General features: G+C 33.4%; 2 protein-coding genes across 2 annotated transcripts; both read right to left on the bottom strand.

Annotated features, from left to right (window-relative positions):
* Positions 1 to 2,538: 2,538 nt before the first annotated feature.
* Positions 2,539 to 6,114, bottom strand: LOC114754457 (cysteine-rich receptor-like protein kinase 3). The gene is made up of 5 exons (XM_028943214.1): positions 6,051 to 6,114; positions 5,157 to 5,493; positions 3,845 to 4,263; positions 2,785 to 2,912; positions 2,539 to 2,646 (listed from the first exon to the last, which is right to left on the bottom strand). Exons 1-5 carry the CDS (start codon positions 6,112 to 6,114, stop codon positions 2,539 to 2,541), a joined length of 1,056 nt encoding a protein of 351 aa, XP_028799047.1.
* A 13,240-nt stretch (positions 6,115 to 19,354) lies between these two features.
* LOC114754466 (beta-catenin-like protein 1) lies at positions 19,355 to 21,347 on the bottom strand. The gene is made up of 2 exons (XM_028943224.1): positions 20,138 to 21,347; positions 19,355 to 19,477 (listed from the first exon to the last, which is right to left on the bottom strand). The coding sequence occupies exons 1-2, from the start codon at positions 21,248 to 21,250 to the stop codon at positions 19,355 to 19,357; spliced, it is 1,236 nt and encodes a 411-aa protein (XP_028799057.1). The 5' UTR covers positions 21,251 to 21,347.
* Positions 21,348 to 23,330: the final 1,983 nt, after the last annotated feature.

Consider the following 23,330-nt stretch of genomic DNA (forward strand, 5'->3'; position numbering starts at 1 on the left):
TCCATTTTCCTTTGGGTTTTTTTTTTAATCCTATTGGAGTTATCTCATTATGCTAAAAACTTAATGAAATAGTTTTTAGCAGATATTTGCTTTTTTATTCTTTATTTTTCATAAATAGGTATAAAAATAGGCTAACATTTAATGAGATAACTTTTGGTAGAGATGTACTATTTTATCCTTTATTTTTCATAAATAAGTATCAAAATATGCTAAAAATTAAATGAAATGACTTAAATAGAATAAAAGATATTTTCTCTCTACTTTATAAGCAAGGCTAGAGGAGTATATTTGGTTTGTATGGTAAAAAAGGTTTATATTTAGGACCAGAAGAATTTTTTTATTTTTTGCTTTGCAGGAAAACATAAACCAAGATTGTAAAATAAAACAACACATAGGAAGTTGTTCTTGCTAGGAATGTCTTCTTTGTAAACTTGTTCACCCTCTGAACGATTGTAAATGTAGCATCTCTGTAATTATTTTTCAAAGTATGGCACTTTTGATATTTTATTTTACTGTTTGTAGGATCTTGGTAAAAAAGCCCAAATAAGATTTAATTATTCGAACCAATGTTCAAGAGAGATTAACAAAGTTTATTAAAAATGGTGCTCCCACAATAATCACCAATTCATGAACATGCTTTGCATTTCTAAGATTGATATATAATTACACAAAAATGTTGAACAACGGAATAAAAGACATGATCGTTTCCCGTTTTATGCTTCTTCTGTTTAGCCTTTTTCAATTTTGTGATTGAGACTCCAAAGTCACACTTAGTTGTGAGTTTCTTGCAAATCATAATTATCTCCCAATGGACTTTTACTTAGCTTCAATCAAAATAGGCATTGTGGGTTTTACGTTATTGGATAAACCCTTCTTTTGGAGCAAAACAACTACTTCAAACATTGACGGCCTTAAATCCGCAGATGCTTGGGTGCAAAGCAAACCGATTTCTATGATTTGTTTCACTTCCTCTGCATCATAATCATTAGGGTTTAGGGTCTCATCCACCACCTCCAAGTGGATGCCTCTTCATATAGTTTCCAAGCCTACCAAGTGGGATTAAAATGTAATTGAGTAATAAGAAGGTTAGAAAAAAGATCACAGCAAAACTTATTTTAATGTTTCTTAAATAGTTATTGAAATTGTATTATGATATAGGAGGAATAGCTTTTCCTAAAGGAGTCTCCATTGATAAGAAAGTTATATATTATATCGCCTGAAAAAAAAAAAAAAAGTTTTTGTAAATAGTCAAGGAAATTTCATCACCTTTCTAAGAGGAATTCACATTCAGCATCGCCATCAAGTTTTAACTCATTATTTTTTGGGCCGCTAAAAATCTCTAGGATAACAACACTAAAACTATAGATATCATCCTTTTCTGACAATTGACCATGGGTTACATATTTGGAGCTGTATATCCTCTGCAAAATGCATAATATTAATAATGATGTCATTGACTAGAATACGACTCAAGCTAACATAAATGAAAATATTTAGAACAAAAGAAAAATCTAAAATTGTCATATACAACACAAATTATCGTACGATGTTCCACTTATGAATAATATCCTGAAGTATTCATGCTCGTACGAAGGCAAAAAAAGTAGTTAAATATATTGGTGCAATAGAAACCTTTCAATAATCAAGAATTAGAATAGAAGTTAATAAATTACAGAATAAAATTATTCAGACTTACATTGTTCCTGCAACTTTCGTGCTAAGATAAGATTTTTCTTTAGGTAAAAGTCTTGCTAATCCAAAATCAGAGATTCTAGGTTGTAAATCATCATCCAAAGGGATGTTATTAGTCTTAATATCTCTATGTATAATACAAACATGATATTCCTCATGTAGATAAGCCAAATCACTCGCTGCTCCTAAAATTTATTATACCGCTGCTTCCAATCAAGAGAACCCTTCTTTTTACCTATTTTCAAGGCAACACATTATAGGTTAGAGATAAAAAGGAAAGGACGATGAAATATAAAAAGCAATTCATCAACAAATGTTTCCATATACGAAAAATGGACATATATAGATATTATAAGATCTTTAATAAAATTATGACATATGAATGAATGTTTGTTAAAGATGTTATATATTGTCAAGTTGAAAATGTGTCCATGTGGAGAATGTTATTCAGATACATAGTGGCTAATGATTAAATTATATACAAGAAAGCTGGTTGATAAAAGGGATACCAAATAGGAATCTGTCCAAACTGGTGTTTTTCATGTATTCATAAACAAGTATTCTCTCATCGCCATTACTTATAAGATCTTTAATAAAATTATGACATATGAATGAATGTTTGTTAAAGATGTTATATTGTCAAGTTGAAAATGTGTCCATGTGAGAATGTTATTCAGATACATAGTGGCTAATGATTAAATTATATACAAGAAAGCTTGGTTGATAAAAGGGATACCAAATAGGAATCTGTCCAAACTGGTGTTTTTCATGTATTCATAAACAAGTATTCTCTCATCGCCTTTACTGCAACATCCAAGAAGCCGAACCAGATTTCGATGATGAACATTACTTATAAGCTTTTACTTCACTCTCAAATTCTTCCTCCACTCTCTTGGAGTGACGTCGTAAAGTTAACTTCTTGACTGCAACTACTTTTTCATTCTTTAGAGTGCCCTGTTAATGATAATAAAAAATTTTAGTCCTCACATTGTAAATGTGCGTATCTATATATGTGTGTGTAAATCACTTTTAGAACATACTCGCTTTGGATTATGAAATATATCGAAATATTGGAAATCTAAATATATTTACCTTATATACAACGCCAAATCCTCCTTCTCCAAGTTTATTTTCTACACTGAAATTTTTTGTTGCATACTTCAAATCCCCATAATTATAAGTAACTGGGCCTTTCAACTTGCTTGCTCCAGTTATGTCTCCTGTTAAGGAAAAGATTTATCAAAGGTCGCTTCAGTACTACTCATCAGGAATTCCGTTGTTCTTCGAAGAGATGAAAATTAAAACGAAAGTCTAGAATCTTTTATATCAAGGAGGAAATGTGAAAGGTAAAGCATCCCATTATTATAGTTGAAGACCTTTTTAAACTGGTTATTACCTCTAGGAACTCTCTCACGCCTTTTTGGTCGTCTGATATAAGCCAGTAGAGTAAGAAGGAGCAAAACAAAAGCCACCCCTCCAACAGTTACCCCAATAATGATCCCTTTCTTGCTTGAACCAGCAAGATGGTAAAATAAAAAGAACTCCTTTTCAAACCAGTAATAACTACTCCCTCTAGTCTTTATTATAAGCTCAAATAATTAATTCTCAGATAACAAACAATTAGTTAAAATTAGTTAAAAACAATAAATAAGTTAGAGATATACTTTTGTTTCAAATATGTCCTTATAGTAAACGAGAAAAAAGATAAAAGAGAATGTGTAGAGAAATGTGACAGGAGAGAAATAATTAAGAGTCATTGGAAAAAATGTCTTAAATGTTAAGACAAAACCCAAATTAAAGTTATAAAATGGATACACCCCTTCTTAAAAGGAGTATTAACTACTGATTCATTTTAAAAAATGTCATAATTACCGCGTACTATATATATTCATACATAACATCACAGGCACACATGAATTAAAATAAGAAATAGTCATTTCAAATATCACGCCGGTCCTATATAACATAACAATGTGACAATGCCAACATAATGCTTCAGTCATTTTCTATGACACATATGCATATTTACAGGATATGTTTTAATACTCAAGCACTGAAATATGACATATATAACATAAGATCCAGAATTACACATAAATAAACCAGAATGTTATGTTGTAATTAAATATTGAAGTATTTGAATTCACTGCACCTTGTTTAACTGATGGATTATTACTGATATGAATGGTGTGGTTATCAGGAAAGAAGGAAATTGTGGGGTATCTGATGAAACAGCCAGCATCAAAAGCCCTACCATCTGAATTGGGAAGGCAAGTCTGAACTGTGTTGACCCCTTGTTTCAAGCAATCCTCACACCCACTTTGTGAGATAGTTTCAGTACACTGAGCATAGGCATAAATAGTTTCTTCATCATCATTATTATTATCAGGGACTTGAGTTTTTGTTGCTGCAGAAAAACCAGTGACTGTGGGCGTTGTGGTTTGAAGATTCATTAGGAGTTGTTGTGCCGCTGAAGTAAATGCAGTGGCTGCTACTTCCACACTTTGATTCCCACACGATGCAGTATTGAAAATTCCTGTTGTCTGCTCAAGTATATTGGTACTCTCATACCTAATAACATGCCATAGAAACAAAAATTCTTATTTAGATTAAGTGAAATATTGTTATTTTGTTGGTCCTGTTACTTTAAGTAAATGCAATTGAGTATGAAAAACTAAAAAAAATTTTAAAAAAAAAGGGTTAATGAGTATTATATATGTTTCTGATGAGGTACTTGTCCCCCCCTAGTAGTGTCATTTTGAAGCATTTTTAAAAAAAATAATTATACCCAATGTAAAAGACAAGAAACAGTTCTTCTCACAATGTCGTCAGGAGCCATTAATTGTTCTTGAATCTCTCTAGTCGATCATATCCACCAAGATGACGTATCGTGATAATCTTGATTGTGGAACAATTAAAAAAAAAAAAAAAAAACAGAGAGATCTTCATCGCGCCATTTTTTTGGTTACATATTTCACAAAAAAGAAAGGCATACCCATTATTGACCAACAAATGAAAATATAATATCGAAAAATCATATATAACACCAGCTAAAAGAAAATTTTATGTAAATAATAATAATAATATGTTTAATTTATAACTAATTATGATAAATCTAGTTTATCACATAATATTCTATGAAAAAATATATTACATACTACCTTCAGTCCTAATTATAAGAACTAATTGACTAATGTGAGGATATTAAGTAAATGAGTTAAGTTAGTTATTTGTAATAAATAGGTGTTATCTTTCTTAAAATATTCTTGCTAATCAAGTCTATTGGCTAGAACTACCATATTAGAAGGACTACCTTAGAAAAAAAAAAATACATAAATATGAGAGACAAAGTAAATTGAGGTATTATATTTAGGACCAAAATAAAAGTCAAACAAGGTCTTATATTAAAGACCGGAGGTAGTATTTTGCCAAAAAAATTAAGAAAGCAAGGGATGTGGCCGTACCTGAGGAAGCAGCCGTCAAAGATGACACGAGCAAAGTTATTGCCGGCGGAGCAGTTCAAGATCTGTGCGGCGGCATGGGTAAAGCAGGCGGCGCAGTCGGCGACGGAGAGGTAGCTTCTGCACTGAAAAATACCGTAAACGGGGAGGTTTCCGTGCGCCGTGGCGAAGAACCTGCTCTGATTCACCACCTGATATGAGAGATCGCGAAACGTTGCGCTTACACTGTCATTGAAGGACTTAGTATCGTACTCATCTCTACTATATTGGAGGCAGGCTCGACCAAGAAGATTGGTCTGAGGGTCTGAAACGACGCCGTCAAGGGAGCAGCATGACTGGACTATGAAGGTAATAAACAAGGGAGGAAAGAAAGTAATAGGTTGAAGCATGGTTTTGTGGAGTTTTGGCGGGAGAGATCAGAGATGTGTGTGTGTGTGTTGGGTTAGGTCTGTGGGAAGAGAAAGAAGAGAAAAAGAGAAGAAGATAGAAATGGCAAAGGTCAAGTCAAGCGGCTCTAAATCAATGGAATGATTGATCAATCACTAACATGCAAGTGGGGTCAATGTGATTTTATATGGAGCGTAATAATCTTGAAATTTTCATAATAAATTAATTAATATTTATATTAATTGTTGTAGCCTGAATTCTAAATAGAGCTTAGAGATAGATGTTAGTAAAGGTTGCCAAGAAGGTCAGAGGTTCCAGGTTCGAACCCCAGCCCTGTTCAAGGAGAATTTAATTTTTTTCCCAGTTTTATGAGAAAATTTCTTAAATACCCATGTTTAAAAAAAAAAAAAAACAGAGAGACTTTCAGGATATTTTTTTCTTTCGGTGCTTTCAGTTCAACGAGAGGGAGGAGAGACTGGAGAGGATGACTCCTGAACTTTAAACCCTAACCTCTCCACTCTCCCTCCTTTGGTTCGTCTCTCCTCCCACTGTTCCTTGCTGTCAGAGTTGCCATCGCCGACGCAGCATTGTAATTCTTTTGGCTTGCTTTGGTTCTGAGTTTTCCAGCTTCATTGTGCCATCTTTCCCGCTTGCTCTGTTCGATTTTTGGTGGTTAGAAGGTTTGGAGTTCGTCTTTTCTTACTCTTGTGTGACTGTTGATGCGATCTTTATCTTCCTCTCCTCTAGATTCTTAGTTTGCCACTGTCGGTAATGGAGATAAGTTAGTCCTCTTGCATTTTTCCTCTGTTTTGGGATTTAATGTTCATATTTGTGCTGGGCGGTGAAATTTTTGGTTTGTTGTGCTTGTTATGAAGTTTATTAAGGTTGGAACGATGGATTAATATACGTGGTCATCATGTTTAATTATTACTCCCTCCGTCCCTTATTATAAGATCCAATTTTTATCCTTAGTTTAATGCATTTAATACATTCTCTTTCTTCATTTATCTCACTATTACTCTTTCACATCTACCATTTATATATAGGGGTATATTTGGAAAAAAATTGCATTTGCTACATATTAATTGCTTTTAACTAATTTTAACTGTTTTCTTAAACTGTGCAATTTAATTAAAAGAATTTTATAATAAGGGACGGAGTAGTACTGCATACAAGGTGTTTGTAGAAATGTTTAGAAAAAGGTTTGCTCAGAAGTCATGCTTTGTCAATTGAACCAAGATGCTTGTTCGATGGATGAGTTTGAATGATTTCTGATGGATTGAATGATTGATGATAATGGTGAATTGTGGTTTGTGACGTGAGCAGTTTGAAGATTACTCTTGCAATGTTGATGGCATCCAAGTAACGGGAGAATTGAAGTTCAACGTAAAACATTTGATTTGTCATTTAAGGACCAAGTTAAATTTCTCTCATGCCCTTTGGGTTTAAATTGACGAGGATGTTATGTTGAAAATGGCACCCAATACGGTAAATCTTGTAAGATAAATTTAAAAGTGTAATGCCCATCCTATAAGAGCCATTGGAATTTGAAAGTCAAAATAGTGAGTTCTAATGTTAGGATTTTCATTTTAGATGGTTCTCGAAGTTTTTATCTATCTAGTTATTGTGAAAACTTTTACATAAATTTTGACTTGAGTAGTAATATTTTTGTTTTGGGCTTTAGGGGATTGAGGAGAGTTCCTAATACGAACGTAAATAAATTTAAGTATTATTTTGGGAACTTGTCAGGTAAGTGAATAGCATCCCATTATTATGGTTTTTTTTTTTTTAAAAAAAAAGCTTTTACTACTTGTTATTAATCTAGTTAAATTATCATTTTCGCTACTAAATAGTTTATCCAGGTAATTTAATTTAAATTTTATCATTTTTCAATCTTAATTATTTAATGTCTTAATGTTTTATTGTTTAAAGAAATACTTTTGCTTCTTATGTTGAATAAATTGCCACTTGAGATATGTTAATCAGCATTTTGTTATTAATAAATATTTATGCTTGGAATTTGAAAAGGAGTTTTAAAAATGTTATTTGAGAACCTTCATGCTGAGATCATTTGTTACAAAATACTTTTTAAAGGATTCCATTATTAGAAATATATATATATATATATTTCCTCTGTTAAGTTAGTGATGAAGTGATCTCATGCCTACCCGTGAGTATTTCTTGGAGGACTAGATACAGAATGCTGATTACTAACAGCAGTACTATTAGTTCTTGGTGCGCCATGGAAATCTCGAGCTCGCTTGATATTTGTGGCATCGCTCTTGCGCTTGTTTTGTGGCTTCGGCTGCGCTTGATTTGTTACTCACCCTTGTGGATTGTGTGTCCATGTTTGTATTTGTGGTTTCAAGCCACGCTTGCTATCCCCTTCTGTTGAGGTCCTACGAAAAGTCAAGATTTGAAAAATAAATAAATAAATAGAATAAGGTTTTATATCATTTTCATGTATCAAGTTATCTTATTATGAAGTTCGATTTGATTTAATTGTTTAATGAGTTCAAGTATATACTTATCCTTTTAATTTAGGATTGTATACTATAGAAATTTTAATTCTTGCCATTTATCTTTCAAAGTTAAATTTATTTTATTCAGTTCTTAATATTTTATTAAATATTATAAAGGGACGTTATTCATTGGTAGATTATTTTTGGCTTCAGATAGCACCGCAGACCTTGTCCCTCCAACTGAGCAGTGAAGAGTCTCATTGAAGATCCAGAACCTATGAATCTATTTTGAGTAGTTGTTACTTATGTATTTAATTTTATAGCTATATGCTCCACGAAATCTATAGTTAGATCCTAGTCTTTTGCGATAAATTGGTATGTAATTATATATATACCTGTGCTGAGGAGTAGATCTCTAAATACTGTTCTAAACTTGCAGGCCATTGTAGAACTTTTGAGAAGTCTAATTTACTACGAAGACTTTGCTAAAATTTCTAAAAACGGTTTATTATTTTGGATTATATGATTTATTTATAGTAGATGTATGTTTTGGGTTAGCAAGATACCTTTGCCTGTTAACTAATTGTTGTGAAAGAGAAGGCTCGGGAATGTGAGATTTCTCATATTCCTTGCCGATTACCTTCAAAAATTGGGGTGTGACATGGAGAGAAGGAAGATGAGTCAAATAATGATAGAGGGGAACTGAAGGGGGTCTTTGATAATGATGGAGGATAGAAAAAGGAGGGGAAGGTGTTTGAAAAAGACTAGGTGCATATTTATTTATACTTCTCATATTTTATATAATAATGTTCTTTATATGATCAAACATTAGAAGCATACTATATCATGCAAATTTCTATTTTTCACTTCAGTTTTTATTATTCTATAAAATATATAATGCTTTTAATTATTAGGACTCATTTGGTATAACATGGGAATAGAAAGGAGAATGAGAATGAAAAAAAACGCTCTCTCATAAACATGGATTTTTTTTTTTTTCCTTAGCAAAGTCATTTTGTTATAACCACAAAGTGACAGGTTCAACTTGCAGAAGTTGTATCAGTTTTACCAAGGGTATTGAGTTCGATTCATAGGAATGTAACGACGTTAAATACTTGTCAGAAAATCTTTGCCGCCTTTTGTGGAGTAAGTTCTCTAATTTAAGTGGGATAGGTCGAAAAAGTCATTTTGAGCTTACAGGGACTACTGGTTTTAGAGTGAGTAAACTTAAAGTGTCAAAAACAATGGTTTCAAATTTCAGTGATTAAAACCAAAATGAAGACAAATTGTTTGGACCAACAAAGATATTAACTCTTGTTATTCTTAACTTGTGCCTCATTTTTCCTAAAACACTCCTCTTTTAGTGAGAGCATTAAATGTTAGATAGAAACAAGAAAATAAAATGGATCAAAGTCTTATATTTAAAACCAAACCACATCTATCAAATGATGAAACTTCTATACTAAGGGATGATATTAATTAATAAGGTGTTAGGAAGGCTGATGATCAACTAAAAATTGGATATTTGGCAAATGTTACTCTTCCCACCAAGCAAAACGAATTATTTGTATGTGTGTGTGTGTGTGTTTTTTTTAATAATAGTGTGATTTATGATAAATTTATCATACGTATTGATGATCGTATATATCAGCACTTTAATTTTGATTCCACTTAAAGTAAAGTGAATTTTAAAAGGGAGAATGACAATCGAGGGTTCTCTAAGGAAATTAATACAAACCGAGAATCTGTTTGCAATCAAAATTTACGAGTCATCAAATTTTTATATCTAAAACTTGAAGATCGACATTTTACATTAATCTTCTTACAAGATTCTTAATTATCATTCTTCCATTTTAAAAGCCTACTAAAATTTATATGGGTTTTCCTTCCGTAGTAATGCAAACCAACTCTCAAGCGCAAAATCGAGCCTCTTGCAGCTAGAAGTTATTAATTGTGCAGAAATTCTTAAAATAAACTTGCCGCTGTAAGATAAACAATTAGATAAAACGAAAAATAAAATTTCATTAAAAAATAATGCAACATCAGATTTTGAAAAAGTAAAATAGATGAACAAGAAGATGAAGTTTAAGACTCCGCTTACATTTCATCAGAAGAAGATTGCGCCCACCAACAATACCATCAGAGTTATTGCAATAAAGTTCCATGAATCTACATCACCTCATAAACATCTACACAATGAAAGCAAAACAAAATACAACCTAACCAAAGTTCATAACAATTGTGAAAATCACTTTCCATTTTCTCTTTCTTCTGTGATTAGGACTCCCAAGTCACACTAAGCTGTACGTCTCCATGATGATGGAACTCTAATTAATGAGCTTCAATCAAGAGAGGCATGATGGGTTTTCTGTTCTCTGATAAGTCCTTGTTTTGGGGCAAAACAACTATTTCAGACATCGTTGGCCTTATGTCAGCATATGCTTGAGTGCAAAGCAAACCAATCTCGAGCACTTTCTTCACTTCTTCTTCATCATAGTCATTAGGGTCTAAGGTTTTGTCTACCAACTCTAAGTGCATGTTTTTCTCATATAGTTTCCAAGCCTGTCAAGTGGGATTAAAGTGAATGGAATATAAAAGGGGCGAACAAAGGAAAAACATAAGTTAACATATATTGTATTTTTTTTATTAAATGCTTTATTTGATTCACTACTTTTTATACGAGAATTAACCGTGTGAATACTGGGTTGTTAAATAAGGCCTCCATTTGTTTTTGAAAAATAAAAATACGTCTTAAAATAATTGTGGGAATTTTCTTACTTTTTGAAGGAGGAATTCGCCTTCATCATGGCCATGGACCCTCAATTCTTCACTTCTCTTACCACTGATGATTTCCAAGACTACAACGTCATAGTTGAAAACATCAGCTTTTTTTGATAATTGGTTGTTCGCCGATTAGCTAAACCGCAAGCAGACGGGTTGCAAGTAATATAAAAAGTATCGTTCCCTCAGAGACTAAGGCTAGATGAGTTGAAAAATCATAATTGTGTTCTTGATTAGGTTAAGTGAGACAAATGTTATAAAAGAGTTTGTGAAATGAAATTAGGAAAGTAATGATTTAATGCAGCATAAAATCAACTTGACTTTGAAACAATTAAGAGATTAGGGTTATTCTTCACTAAAATACTTCATAAAACTAGATTAATCACTTCTCAAGTAGTGCTTAACAATAAGTTCAGTTAGCCGGGGTTCGCAAAATTGATTAAGCTTTCTCAAGTCAAAACCAAATGTTTGCAATCATAATAAAACATAGCAATCTCTTGCATTTGTTTGAAAAGATTGCACTTTGAAAACCAAAACCCATTTAATCTATGCTAGGTTAACAGATACATCTCTGTTCCATCAACAAACCGTCTATTTACTTAATTAAATTTTTGGACTAGCATGTTTTTACCAAAGTTCACAGATTAACTCAACTTTCTCAAGTTAAACTAATCAAACAATCAATCCAAATGATGGCTAGACATAAGGACGCATTAAGCTCAAGGTAAAAAACAAACTGAACATTATCATTAATACTCAAGAGATAGTAAAACCAAGTCTCAATCCATACAATAGATCAAAATAACCCTAGAAAAACTGCTTTAGCTATACATGTTGAGTAAAAAACTATAACTATAAGAATAGCCAGTAGTCATTGCAAAAACAAGAAGGGAAGAAGAAGGAAACCCAGAAAAATTGAGTAACAAGCTGTAAATCTCTTCTAGCTTCGAGCCCAAAGATTCTAAGCCTCCAAAGCTCCAAACCCTAGCAGAGCAAGCCTCCAAAATCGCCCCCAAGTCGAAGTGTCCCAAAAAAACCGAGTATCCCCCTCTATATGCCCTAATTTTTAAGTTACATCCTAAAACGCATAGCTGAGAGGGGTCAAGCATTGCGGTGGATGTGGTCATTCGCTGCGGCGGATTACACAGAATGGCTTTGCTGCGAGCAGCTTTGGCGCTGCGGCGCATGTAATCATCGGTTGTAGCGGATTACACCAAACAGAGACTCCTCCGGGACAGCTTGGGCATCACTTTGGATTTGGTCATGAGCCGCGGCACCTCACACAAAAGTGCACTCCTTCCTCTCTATTAGAACCACCATGGCGTTTGTTCCCATGAGCCGTAGCAGATGGTCTCTTTTCAGCTCTCCACTTCTGGTCTCTATTCCTTACTCGCTTCAGGCTTTTTTCCTGCAAAATTGACTTCCAAACCAAATAAAAGAGCGCTAAAACAAGTTGAATAAGTAGGAATTTTGAGAGGTTATCATTCGCCATGAATTGCATATTTAGGTTTTGTATATCCCGTAAAATATATAACATGTAATGGATTATATTAGTAATGTCTATGAATGAATAAATTTTGGGTTCCATTAAAATCTGGAATATAGACATTGGACGAGTAACGTATTGCCTTATGCTTGATTTGAAATATTCATGCTTTATAATAACAAAAAAAGGGGAATTTTATTTTCTTCTTCTTCTTCCTTCTCTTTTTAAGATCGTTCATCCCTCTATGTGGTGCCTCCATTCTTTATTCAGTAAACAGGCTCGCCGGTTAGGTACCAGGTACGTCATTCATGGGTTACATATACTTTTTAGTTTCATAAAATTAAAAGTTCAGCTTTAATACACTGAAAAGTCCTACCATATCATGAAGGGCAATGCTTTATAAGGATTTGTACGTACATTTCGTTGCCATTACTAATTTCATGGTCCGTAATTTTAAATTATAAAAAATTATAACTTGATCCTCCCTGTAACTTTGAAGTAATCAGAATCGCTCATGCGGATGCATTTAGATTTGCACAGGTTACAGGGGCCGGGGAACACGTTCGGCTTGGAGTAGATGGCTTTGTGAGTCATTCAGATTAAGAATGGAAATTGGAAGTGTGGTTTTAGCTGCAAGCTCACGGCGGTTCCTTCTCCTATTGTCTAAAGTGTATTGGATTCTTTTTTTCTGGTTGTACAAAAGCCATTAATTTGTCGTGACTGGCTTAGGGAGGATCTTGTTTATGGTGATTTTCCAGCTAGGTTCTCCCATAATATGGAGCCGACACTATTATAGAATTGCCTATATATATTGGTTAATTTTGGTCGTACTTGACAGTTGATGACTGTTACCAATAGACGTGTCATCTTTTATTTTATTTTTTTTATCCTTAGTCACCCTCCACCTATTAAACAATAGGCAGACGATGATAGGGGGCGAGACTCTCATAGTATTTTGGTTCACTATAAAATGACACAAGTGAAAGATAAAGTTTAACACGTCAATCCGTTTTCACCCCACAGAAACAGAGGCCACCAACTTGCAGAGTCAACATTTAAAATTTTGTAAATTCATTTTCTTTAAAAAAAAACAACTAGGATAATATCTTCAACTTAGACTTTACATCTGTCAATTAAAAAAATTATCACTAGCATTAAAATAAAAATTGAATCTGAATTATTCAAATGTAATCATATGGACGATGACGAGCATGGAAATTATGAGTTCCTTCCAACTACACATTCATTTCATCTATACATAAAGTATAAGCTAGAGACAAAAACGTTTTCGACAAATCCATAGTCATTACTTTAAAAATAATATTTGCCGGATTTCAATTTTAAAATGAACGGCAAATGATACATAATTAATCTAACCAGAGTTCAAGAGATATCAACATGGTTCATTAAAACTCATGCTTCCACAATAATCACCAACCCATGAACATACTTTACATTTCTAAGATTGATGTATAATTACACAAAAATGTTGAACAACGGAATGAAGAACATGATCATTTCCCGTTTTATCCTTCTTCTGTCGTAGCCTTCTTCAATTTTGTGATTGAGACTCCAAAGTCACACTTAGCTGCGAGTTTCTTGCAAATCACAATTATCTCCCAATAGACCTTTACTTAGCTTCGATCAAAATAGCATTGTGGGTTTTACGTTATTTGATAAACCCTTCTTCTGGAGCAAAACAACTACTTCAGACATTGATGGCCTTAATTCAACAGATGCTTGGGTGCAAAGCAAACCGATTTCTATGATTTGTTTCACTTCCTCTGCATCATAATCATTAGCATGTAGGGTCTCATCCACCAACTCCAAGTGGATGCCTCCTTCATACAGTTTCCAAGCCTACCAAGTGGGATTAAAGTGTAATTGAGTAACAAGAAGGTTAGAAAAAAGATCACAGCAAAACTTAGGTTAATGTTTCTTAAATACTTATTGAAATTGTATTATGATATAGGAGAATAGCTTTTCCTAAAGGAGTTATGCTCAATTGGTGAGAAAGTCATATATTTATATCTTCTGAGAAAAGAAAGCAAAAAAGTTATTTGCAAATAGTTAAGGAAATTTTCTCACCTTTCTAAGGAGAAATTCACCTTCAGCATCACCATCAACTTTCAATTCACTATTTGTTTGGCCATTAATGATCTCCAGGACAACAACACCAAAACTATAGATATCAATCTTTTCTGACAACTGACCATGAATTGCATACTCTGGAGCTGTATATCATCTACAAAATGTATAATGTTAATGATGTTATTGACTAAAACAATAATGACTCAAGCTAACATAAATGAAAAATATTTAGAGCAAAAAAAAATCCAAAACTGTTATCTACAACACAAAGTATTGCACCATGTTCCACTTATGAACAATATCTTGGAGAATTTGTGATCGTACAAAGGCCCAAAAAAGTATTTAAATTTTTGGTGTAATATGAGTGTGCCAATATATTATTAGAGACCTTTCATAATCAAGAATTAGAACAGAAGTTAAGAAATTACTAAATAAAATTACTCAGACTCACAGCGTTCCTGCAACTTTTGTACTAAGATGAGATTTTTCTTCAGGTAAAAGTCTTGCCAAGCCAAAATAAGAAATTCTAGGTTGTAAATCATCATCTAAAAAGATGTTGTTAGTTTTAATATCTCTATGTATGATACGAACATGAAATTCCTCATGCAGATAAGTCAAACCCCTCGCTGTTCTTAAAATTATATCATACCGCTGCTTCCAATCAAGAGAACCCTTCTTTTTACCTATTTTCCGAGGCAATACATTATAGGTTAGAGATAAGAAGGAAAGGACGATGAAATATAAAAGCAATTCATCAACAAATGTTTCCATATACGAAAAATTGACATATATGGATATTATAAGATCTTTAATAAAATTATGACATATGAATGAATGTTTATTAAAGAAGTTATATGTTGTCAAGTTGAAAATATGTGGTTGGCAAAAAAAAAAAAGTTGAAAATATGTGTCCTCGCGTTAATGTTATTCAGATATATAGTTGCTAACGATTAAATTATACACAAAAAGAGCTTGGTTGATAAAAGGGATACCAAATAAGAATCTGTCCAAACTGGTGTTCTTCATGTATTGATAAACAAGTATTCTCTCATCGCCTTTATTGCAACATCCAAGAAGCCGAACAAGATTTCGATGATGAACATTACTTATAAGCTTTACTTCACTCTCAAATTCTTCCTCCACTCTCTTGGAGTGACGTCGTAAAGTTAATTTCTTGACTGCAACTACTTTTCCATTCTTTAGAGTGCCCTGTTCATGATAATAAAAAATTTTAGTCATCACATTGTTAATGTGTGTGTCTATATATATATGTGTGTGTAAATTATTTTTAGAATACAGTTGCTTTGGATTCTGAAATATATCGAAATATTGGAAATCTAAATATATTTACCTTATATACGACGCCAAATCCTCCTTCTCCGAGTTTATTTTCTATACTGAAATTTTTTGTTGCATACTTTAAATCCCCATAATTATAATTAACTGGGCCTTTCAACTTGCTTGCTCCAGTTATGTCTCTGACAAATTCAATTATTTTTATATATTTTGATATCTTTTATATGGGTTTTGTCAACTTAATTAGTTTTTTTGGCCTTAATTGATTGGTAATTGATTTTAATATATTTTATTTTGAATTATTATTTTATTGGGGCAAAATTGTCATATTTTGGTTTAATTGTGACTAATTGATTTTTTAGGACAATTAATGCTACCTTATCTTTGAATTTTGCTTACAGGTTTTTGGAAGAAATAAAAATTAAAATTAAAAAAATAAAAAAAAAATAAAAAGATAATTAAAAAGAAGGACGTTTTGCCCCACCCCACTAATAACCTATTATTCACATCTTCATCTTGCGGGGGGAGAACACGCTGAGCAAGCTGGGCGGCCGACAAAAAAAGAAAAGAAAAAACGAGAAGACGCGACCCATGAGTTGAGCGGCGGCAGAGAGAAATAAAACAGGAGCTAGCCGACGGCACCAGAGGAGTGAGCGACGGTAGAGGGGGAACCACCCTTCATCACCATCGGCTTCATCTCTTCTTCTTTTTAGCGCGACCACAGAACCCATGAGCAGACGAGCTGGAAGAGACAGAGCTGAGGGGCGGCGTGAAACACAGAGACCAGCAACACGAGCTGAGAGGCAAGACCAGTGGCGTGAACTGATACGCACACGAGCAGATAGCAAGAGGGGTCCAGAGCTCGAGGCACCTTCCTCATTCTTCTCCACGATTTGTTTCTGGTGCCAGAGGAGGTCGACGGCGAGTGAACCAGAAGGAGTGAGACAACGAAATCAGTTCCGTCACCGTCTTCTTCCATGGCAAACCGTAACAGAGCATTGATTGCAGCATTCTTTATGGCAAACCGTGGCTAGCTTCACAATTCTCTAATTCAACAATAATGACAGGAGCTTAGATCATCAAAGGGGAATTTTAGTTGCTTTAATTTCCTGTCTAATAATTGTTTAACAATTCTTAGGTCTTAGGATAGTTATTCTGATTATTAGAAAATTTCTATTGTTTAATCTGATTATATTTGGAGATTATTGTGACTGAATTATTGTTTAGCATTTGACATTGGGTTATTTATAACTTTAATTTCAATTATAATGTTGTGGTTATGACATTTGTATTGATTTTGGAGTTAATATATTGTGATTTTCTAAGGTGACTTAGAATTTTGGATCATATTGTCTCTTGCTAGCTTTAATTCTATTATTTTGGATTTAAGAATTTTAATTAAGCATTGGTTTTTAGCATCCTTAATTCTATTTTACTATTCTGGTTGCAGTTAGTAAATTAGGATTTTGGGAAAATATTTTGTGGCAATTCGAGATGGCTCGGTTGTTGGATTAAAAGCTTGATTATAATTCTTAATTCATTGTTTTAACTCCCGTATCTTTTGGAGTAAGGATTGCGTGCGTTGTTGAATTGGAGAATTGATTTTTATCATTGTTATTTATATGTCTCATTTTCATTTCTTTAATCTTCATTCATTTTAATCACTTTTATATAAAAACAAAAAAAAAGTATTTCAATTTCAATTTGATTCGTAGTATTTAATTAACAGTTTTTCAAAATCAAAAATCCCTTTTTATAGTTTAGGTTACTTGCATTTATTTACTAGGATTTAATTTCATTTTCAGCTTCTTAAAGTGAATACGACCTGGATTGTGCATTATATTGCATTAATTCGGTTAATTTTTGGAGTAACCCCAAAGCGACAAATTAAGGGCAAGTTAACTTCAAGTGACGCCGTTGCCGGGAAGCCAAGAAATTGATTCCCTAGTAATTAAGTGTCAAGTAGCCTTGATTGGAGTTCATTTATTGAGCCTTTTTAGTTTTCATTTTTATTAGTTTTTACATTTTCTTTAGTAATTTGCATTTGTTTCTTTTGATTTTTCATAGCATTTCTTTCCTTGGCATCAAAATTTTTTAAAAATACAACCAAATATCTTGATTTTTCTTTGTTTTGCATATAGATATAGACACTTGCCTGTCTTTGCATCATAATGTCAAATTTACATCCAAAATTTGGTAAAAATTTGAGTTTTCAAAAAATTCAGTTTGTTGGAACTAAAAAAATGTTTTGCCTAGAAAATTCTGAAAATTGGTATTCTAAAGATTTTGGGCATTTTAAGCAAGACTAATAGCCTAGCAAATTTTGGCCAAATTCAAACATTTTCCCTACTTTTTCTAATTTTCTTTCTTTTCTGGAATTTTTCCAGATTTTTTCTGTTTGTGTGTTTTTGTGTTATTTTTCTGATTTTTCTAGCTTTTTAGGATTGTTTTGAGTTTCTTTAAATTGGCTTTTGTTAGGAATTGATTGTGTAACTCATGGCTTGGTTTAATAGCAATCATGATCTACCCTCACATTCTCACTTTTTTTTTGCAGAAAATAGTACATGGAATGAAGCACCTTCTAATTCAACATGTTCTCAAGAGATTGAAGAGTTGTTACAACAGTTAGACTCCTTCCAAACTCAGCTAGAGTCTCAAATGCCTAATCGCCTCTCTACCCATGACCCTTTTTGGATGAACCATCCTCCACATCAATCACCTAACCTATCACTCCCACCTCACCAACCATACTTTAATCATATATCTCTACCATATGCACACCACCAAGAATCACCTCCTTTTCCACATGAATACTACCACCAACCCTCATCTCAATCCAAGTACCATTCTCTCCCCCAATCTCATGAACATCAATTCAATGAACCTGACCCATTTCTTATTATTCCTAAGAAGGACCAGATACAATTTTTAAGAGAAGCTTATGACCGCTTAAATTCATACTACCATAGATTACTTGAAGAAGCACGAATATTTGGAATCTCAAAGGAATCAGAGGAAGAGTTAAGAGAATGTAAGACTGCATTGGAGAAGATCTTGAGTGATATAGCTCAAATTGAATCTGAGAATGGAAAGGATGAGCCAAAGTGCCCAGATTTACTCATACAAGAAGCCGAGATGAAGCAGGAACATCTACAAACTCATAAAGACTTGTGCCCTACATCAGGTAATATTGATCCTCTTCTTGAGGAGATTGATTCTTATGCTATAACTACTATTCTTGTTGAAACTATTGATGATGTGAGTAATGATGAGGTGGATGAAGAAATTGTCTGTGAATCCCCTCATGTTTTTGAACATGCTAATACTCAATCTGTTGGTTTTAGTGGTAGTGATTTGGATGAAGATGCGGTTTTGTGTGATGATTTACATGCCAACCATGTTTCTCTTCCTAGTGTTGGAAGTGCTGTTATTGATAAGTATGAGAACATTAAGGTTGCTAAATCTTGTTTGAGTGCAATTATTAATGACAAATGTGAGAATGATTATTGCCTTGAGAACCAAATGCATGATAATTCCTTTGAGTTAGTAGCTTCTAGTGTTGTTGAGAAAGACTCTGAAATTTTGATTGACAAAATTATGCATGTTGATGAGTCTTTCCAACAAGTTTTGTCTTGTGATTTGCCTCCTGATTTAGTTAGCTGTGTCAATAGTAGTATTCTTAAATCAATTCATACATCCTAGTCAAAACTTAAATCAACTTCACTTGCCTGCTTACCAAATAATGAAGAAATCAGTGACACAATGCGCTCCTCCAATTCCTCCTGGTAGCGTTCTTTCTTATTCTTCTTGTTGATAGGAATCTATGCAGTACAACACACAACTTGTCAGCGTTGGTCAATCTATAAAATGCCTATGACATCACATCTTCAAACTTCAGAATGGAAATGGTCGGAAAGAGGACACCATGTGATGCTTTTAATAACTGACTTTTTTCGGTAGATATGGATTGAGAATTTGGCTTTACACAATCTTGAACTTAGAAATGATCGTCAAAATATCATAAGTGCCAATATTCAATGGAAGTCTAATATGCGCCATGGACAAGGAAAAAAGGTAGTTTTACCCCCAAAGGTCTTGACTCCAGAAGGAATACTAATGCTACTCTTACTTTTATATTTGCCACTCAGATAAACTTTCACTTGTTTTGGTTACATGAAGAAGGCCGACATGGTAAACTTTAACACTACCAATTTTGGAAAATAGCAGACTTGCCGTTGTCAGAGACTCCGTCACAAAAGCTTGTTTTATTAGTTAGATATGGTGGTGGACAAATATAATCGAGAACATGACTTGCACATAAAATCGAAGCGAACTTATGAAATAGACTTCCGTAGTATATAAATACAATGTAGTAGCAATTATTATTTGTGAGTTAATGATAAGACATAAAACAGGCAATTTGTAACGTATAACTGTAACAAAGATAAGCCATGCACATAAAGGAAGGTTGTATCACTTGCCTTACCCATAAAAGCTGCAAATGCTGTCTTCAAGCCTAAAACATCCACAAACCGTTCGCAGGCAGGAGGATACTTGGTCATTGCAAAATCAAGCGCCCTTATAGCTGACCCATAAGCCAATTTCTTTTGTTTCATAATAATTATCATCAGTTCGACTCCTTCAGCCTTCACAAATCTTTCCTTGTTCTCCAATGGCATCAATAAACAGCACAGACAATCAAACAGGTTCTCCACCATCTCTGCCTCATCCGAACTCTTGGGGTCCTTAGACTTGTACATGGCTACAGCCTGAAGCACCACATCTACTCCATTCATCTGCCCTAACCTTTTCTGATTAGCGGTGCTGTTCTGCAACAAAATCGCCAATATCTCTGAAGCATACTGCTTGTTACTATCGAATTCTCTCACTTTAATCTTCCCCAACAACCATTTCAACAACTTGGTTTTCTCACAAACCAATTCTGCCACTGCTGGCTTTACCTCAATCAAATTCTCTATCGTGGCCAGCGTATTATAAACCGCAGCCATCTCATCCGCGTCAGAATCCGACAATCTATGCAAATTTTGAACGAGCAACTCAAGCACGCTGTTTTCAATCAAAGTATCGACTAAAACCTTCGCAGGCTCATCGTTATCTTCGAGTACATCTTCATCGGTCAAGTCCTGAAGCAATTGGACAACGTCTATGGCAATGTCAGTGTTGTCATGGTTCAACAAATCTACAATGGATGGCACGACGTTAAGATTGACGAGGTCAGGGTACAGTTCTGGAGCTCCTGCAAGGACCTTGAGCTTCTGAAGCTCTTCATGGAGCTCAATCTCTGAATCGGCAAAACGATCAGGTTGGTTCGGGTACTTGAGGCGAGCTTCGATGTTGTCCTTCAAGCGGCGTTCAAAGGAGAGGACAAGTTTCTTGAGGGCTTTGAGGTCAAGCACTTCAACGGAGCTCTGGGATTTCTCAACGGCTTCGAGCAGCGAGAGGTCGATGCCGTTGATGTTGTTGTCATCGTTGAAGCCATTGGAGGAGGCTGCTGCAGGCGGCGGCGAGGATGGTGAAACGATGTCGTCAAACTTTCGTTTGGAGGCGTGGCTACGCGCATTTGCAACTTCCATCGTCGCCGGAGACAAGCTACGATGAACCGGTGAGGCGCTTAACCCTACCACAACGCTACTCTCTTCGGTTTGGGGGAAGAAAGTTCGCGATTTCTTACTCGAACTCGGGATCGTCGACTTTCCGATTTTTTTCTTCAATTATAACTCATTACTCTTAAACTCGCCGTGGCAGATGATTTTAAAAGTATTTTTATAATATACAAAATAAATATATATATTTTTATTTTACAAAATTATCTTTACCCTCCCTTAAATTTATATTCCCCTGCTTTTTAATATAAAATATAATTGTTAAGTTAATTTTGATTCTAAATATCATACATATGTCTCATATTCATTAATTTTTTTTAAATTACTCATATAAATACTCATTTAGCTATAATCAAATAAATAAGAAAGAAAGGATATTAAGAAAAATGATTATGGTGTTTTAGAAAAAATATGTCATATTTTTTAATAATTAGCTAACTTATTTAACTTCTTTAATCTAATCAAATTAGTTAAATAGGTCTTATATTAAGGATAGGAGGAGTACTAACTTCTTTAATCTAATCAAATTAGTTAAATAGGTCTTATATTAAGAATAGAAGGAGTACTAACTTTTGTGAATTTGATTATGATTAGTAAATTTACATTTGAACCTTATAAGAAAAATTTTGTTAAGTATGACACACTATGAATATTGATAGATTTAATTTTAATTATTTAGATTTGAAATATATTTAAACAAAATTGTTCTTATTTTAATATTTTAATTATATATTTTTAATGATTATTTATTGATAAAAATAAATTCTTACCGGTGTACATCCCTATTATGAATTTGTTTGGACTTATGAATTATGAATTTGACTTTGGACTCATAAGTCTGACAACATTGCGTGTAGCCATTATATTTCAAGTTAAACCCAAAATTTATTATTGAAATTTTGTGTTAACGGCATATGAGTATACGACCAAAAACGCCTTCATTTTTCCTTGGATTCTCCCATGACAGGGTATTAAGGAACTTGTTAGAATGAAATTATGTTTTGATTAAAAAAAAAAAAAAAAAAAACTCTGCCGATATGCCCGTGAAGATCAAAATGACCACTACTTCAATAATAGCAACAGCTCATGTATAATCTCACCAATAAAAACTTCATGCCACATCATTCTTGTATCCTTTACATTTCCAATACAACTTTTGAATAGTAATTGTCAAGCATGTACTGGTGTTTTTGCCAGGTATATACTGTACTAGTTACACATAAGCAGTGTTGTCATTTATGACAGGAAGATGTTTTATAGCTCCTGGTTGCCACCAAACTGAAATCCCCAACTAGAATTATTTGTATGATACTAGTCATTTGTTTATGAGTGCACTTGTTATCACACATAGACAAAGTTTTTATTCCTAAGTAACATGTATAGGAGGTGTTTGGATAGAAATCAAACTATGGTTTTAGAAGTACTTTTACAGTTTATGAAGTAAATATGTGAAGGAATTTGTCTCGTTTTGCGGAAAAGTGCTTCTAAAATCATGGTTTGGAGGTTGCCAAACACCCCCATAGTCTTTAATATAAAACTTAGCTGTTAATTGAATTTCGTTCTAAATATACAACTGTAATTTATTTTGTCTCCATTCTTCTTAAAATATTGCTATTGATTGTAAGATATTCTTATTAAAGGGTATTCTAATATAAATGATTAAAGAGAAAAATTTAGAGAGATCAACACACATTTGTGATAAATAATTAATTTAACGAATGTCTTAATATCTTCACATTAGTTATTTAGTTTTTATATTAAGGATTAGATTTATTATTTGTTATTTCCTATGACAAAACTTGTTGTCCTTATTCTACAACTATTATTCTCATATCATATTTTTTATATAATTAAGGATAATTAGTGACCCAATGATCAAAATATTTTTTCAGATACCAAAAGGCCAGGAGCAATTCTCACATCCAACACCACTTTTTTAAATAATTTACCCGTTGGTGCAGAGCTACGGTCGGCCAGAACGAAGGTGGAAGAGAATTTTTTTTACCCAAAAAAAAAAAAAGGATTATGAGCATTTATGTTATTGTGGCAA

The sequence above is a fragment of the Neltuma alba genome, unplaced genomic scaffold, assembly GCF_004799145.2.
Source record: "Neltuma alba isolate B1F8T4 unplaced genomic scaffold, ASM479914v2 tig00001263_pilon, whole genome shotgun sequence".
In the NCBI taxonomy this organism is placed as follows: Eukaryota; Viridiplantae; Streptophyta; class Magnoliopsida; order Fabales; family Fabaceae; genus Neltuma; species Neltuma alba.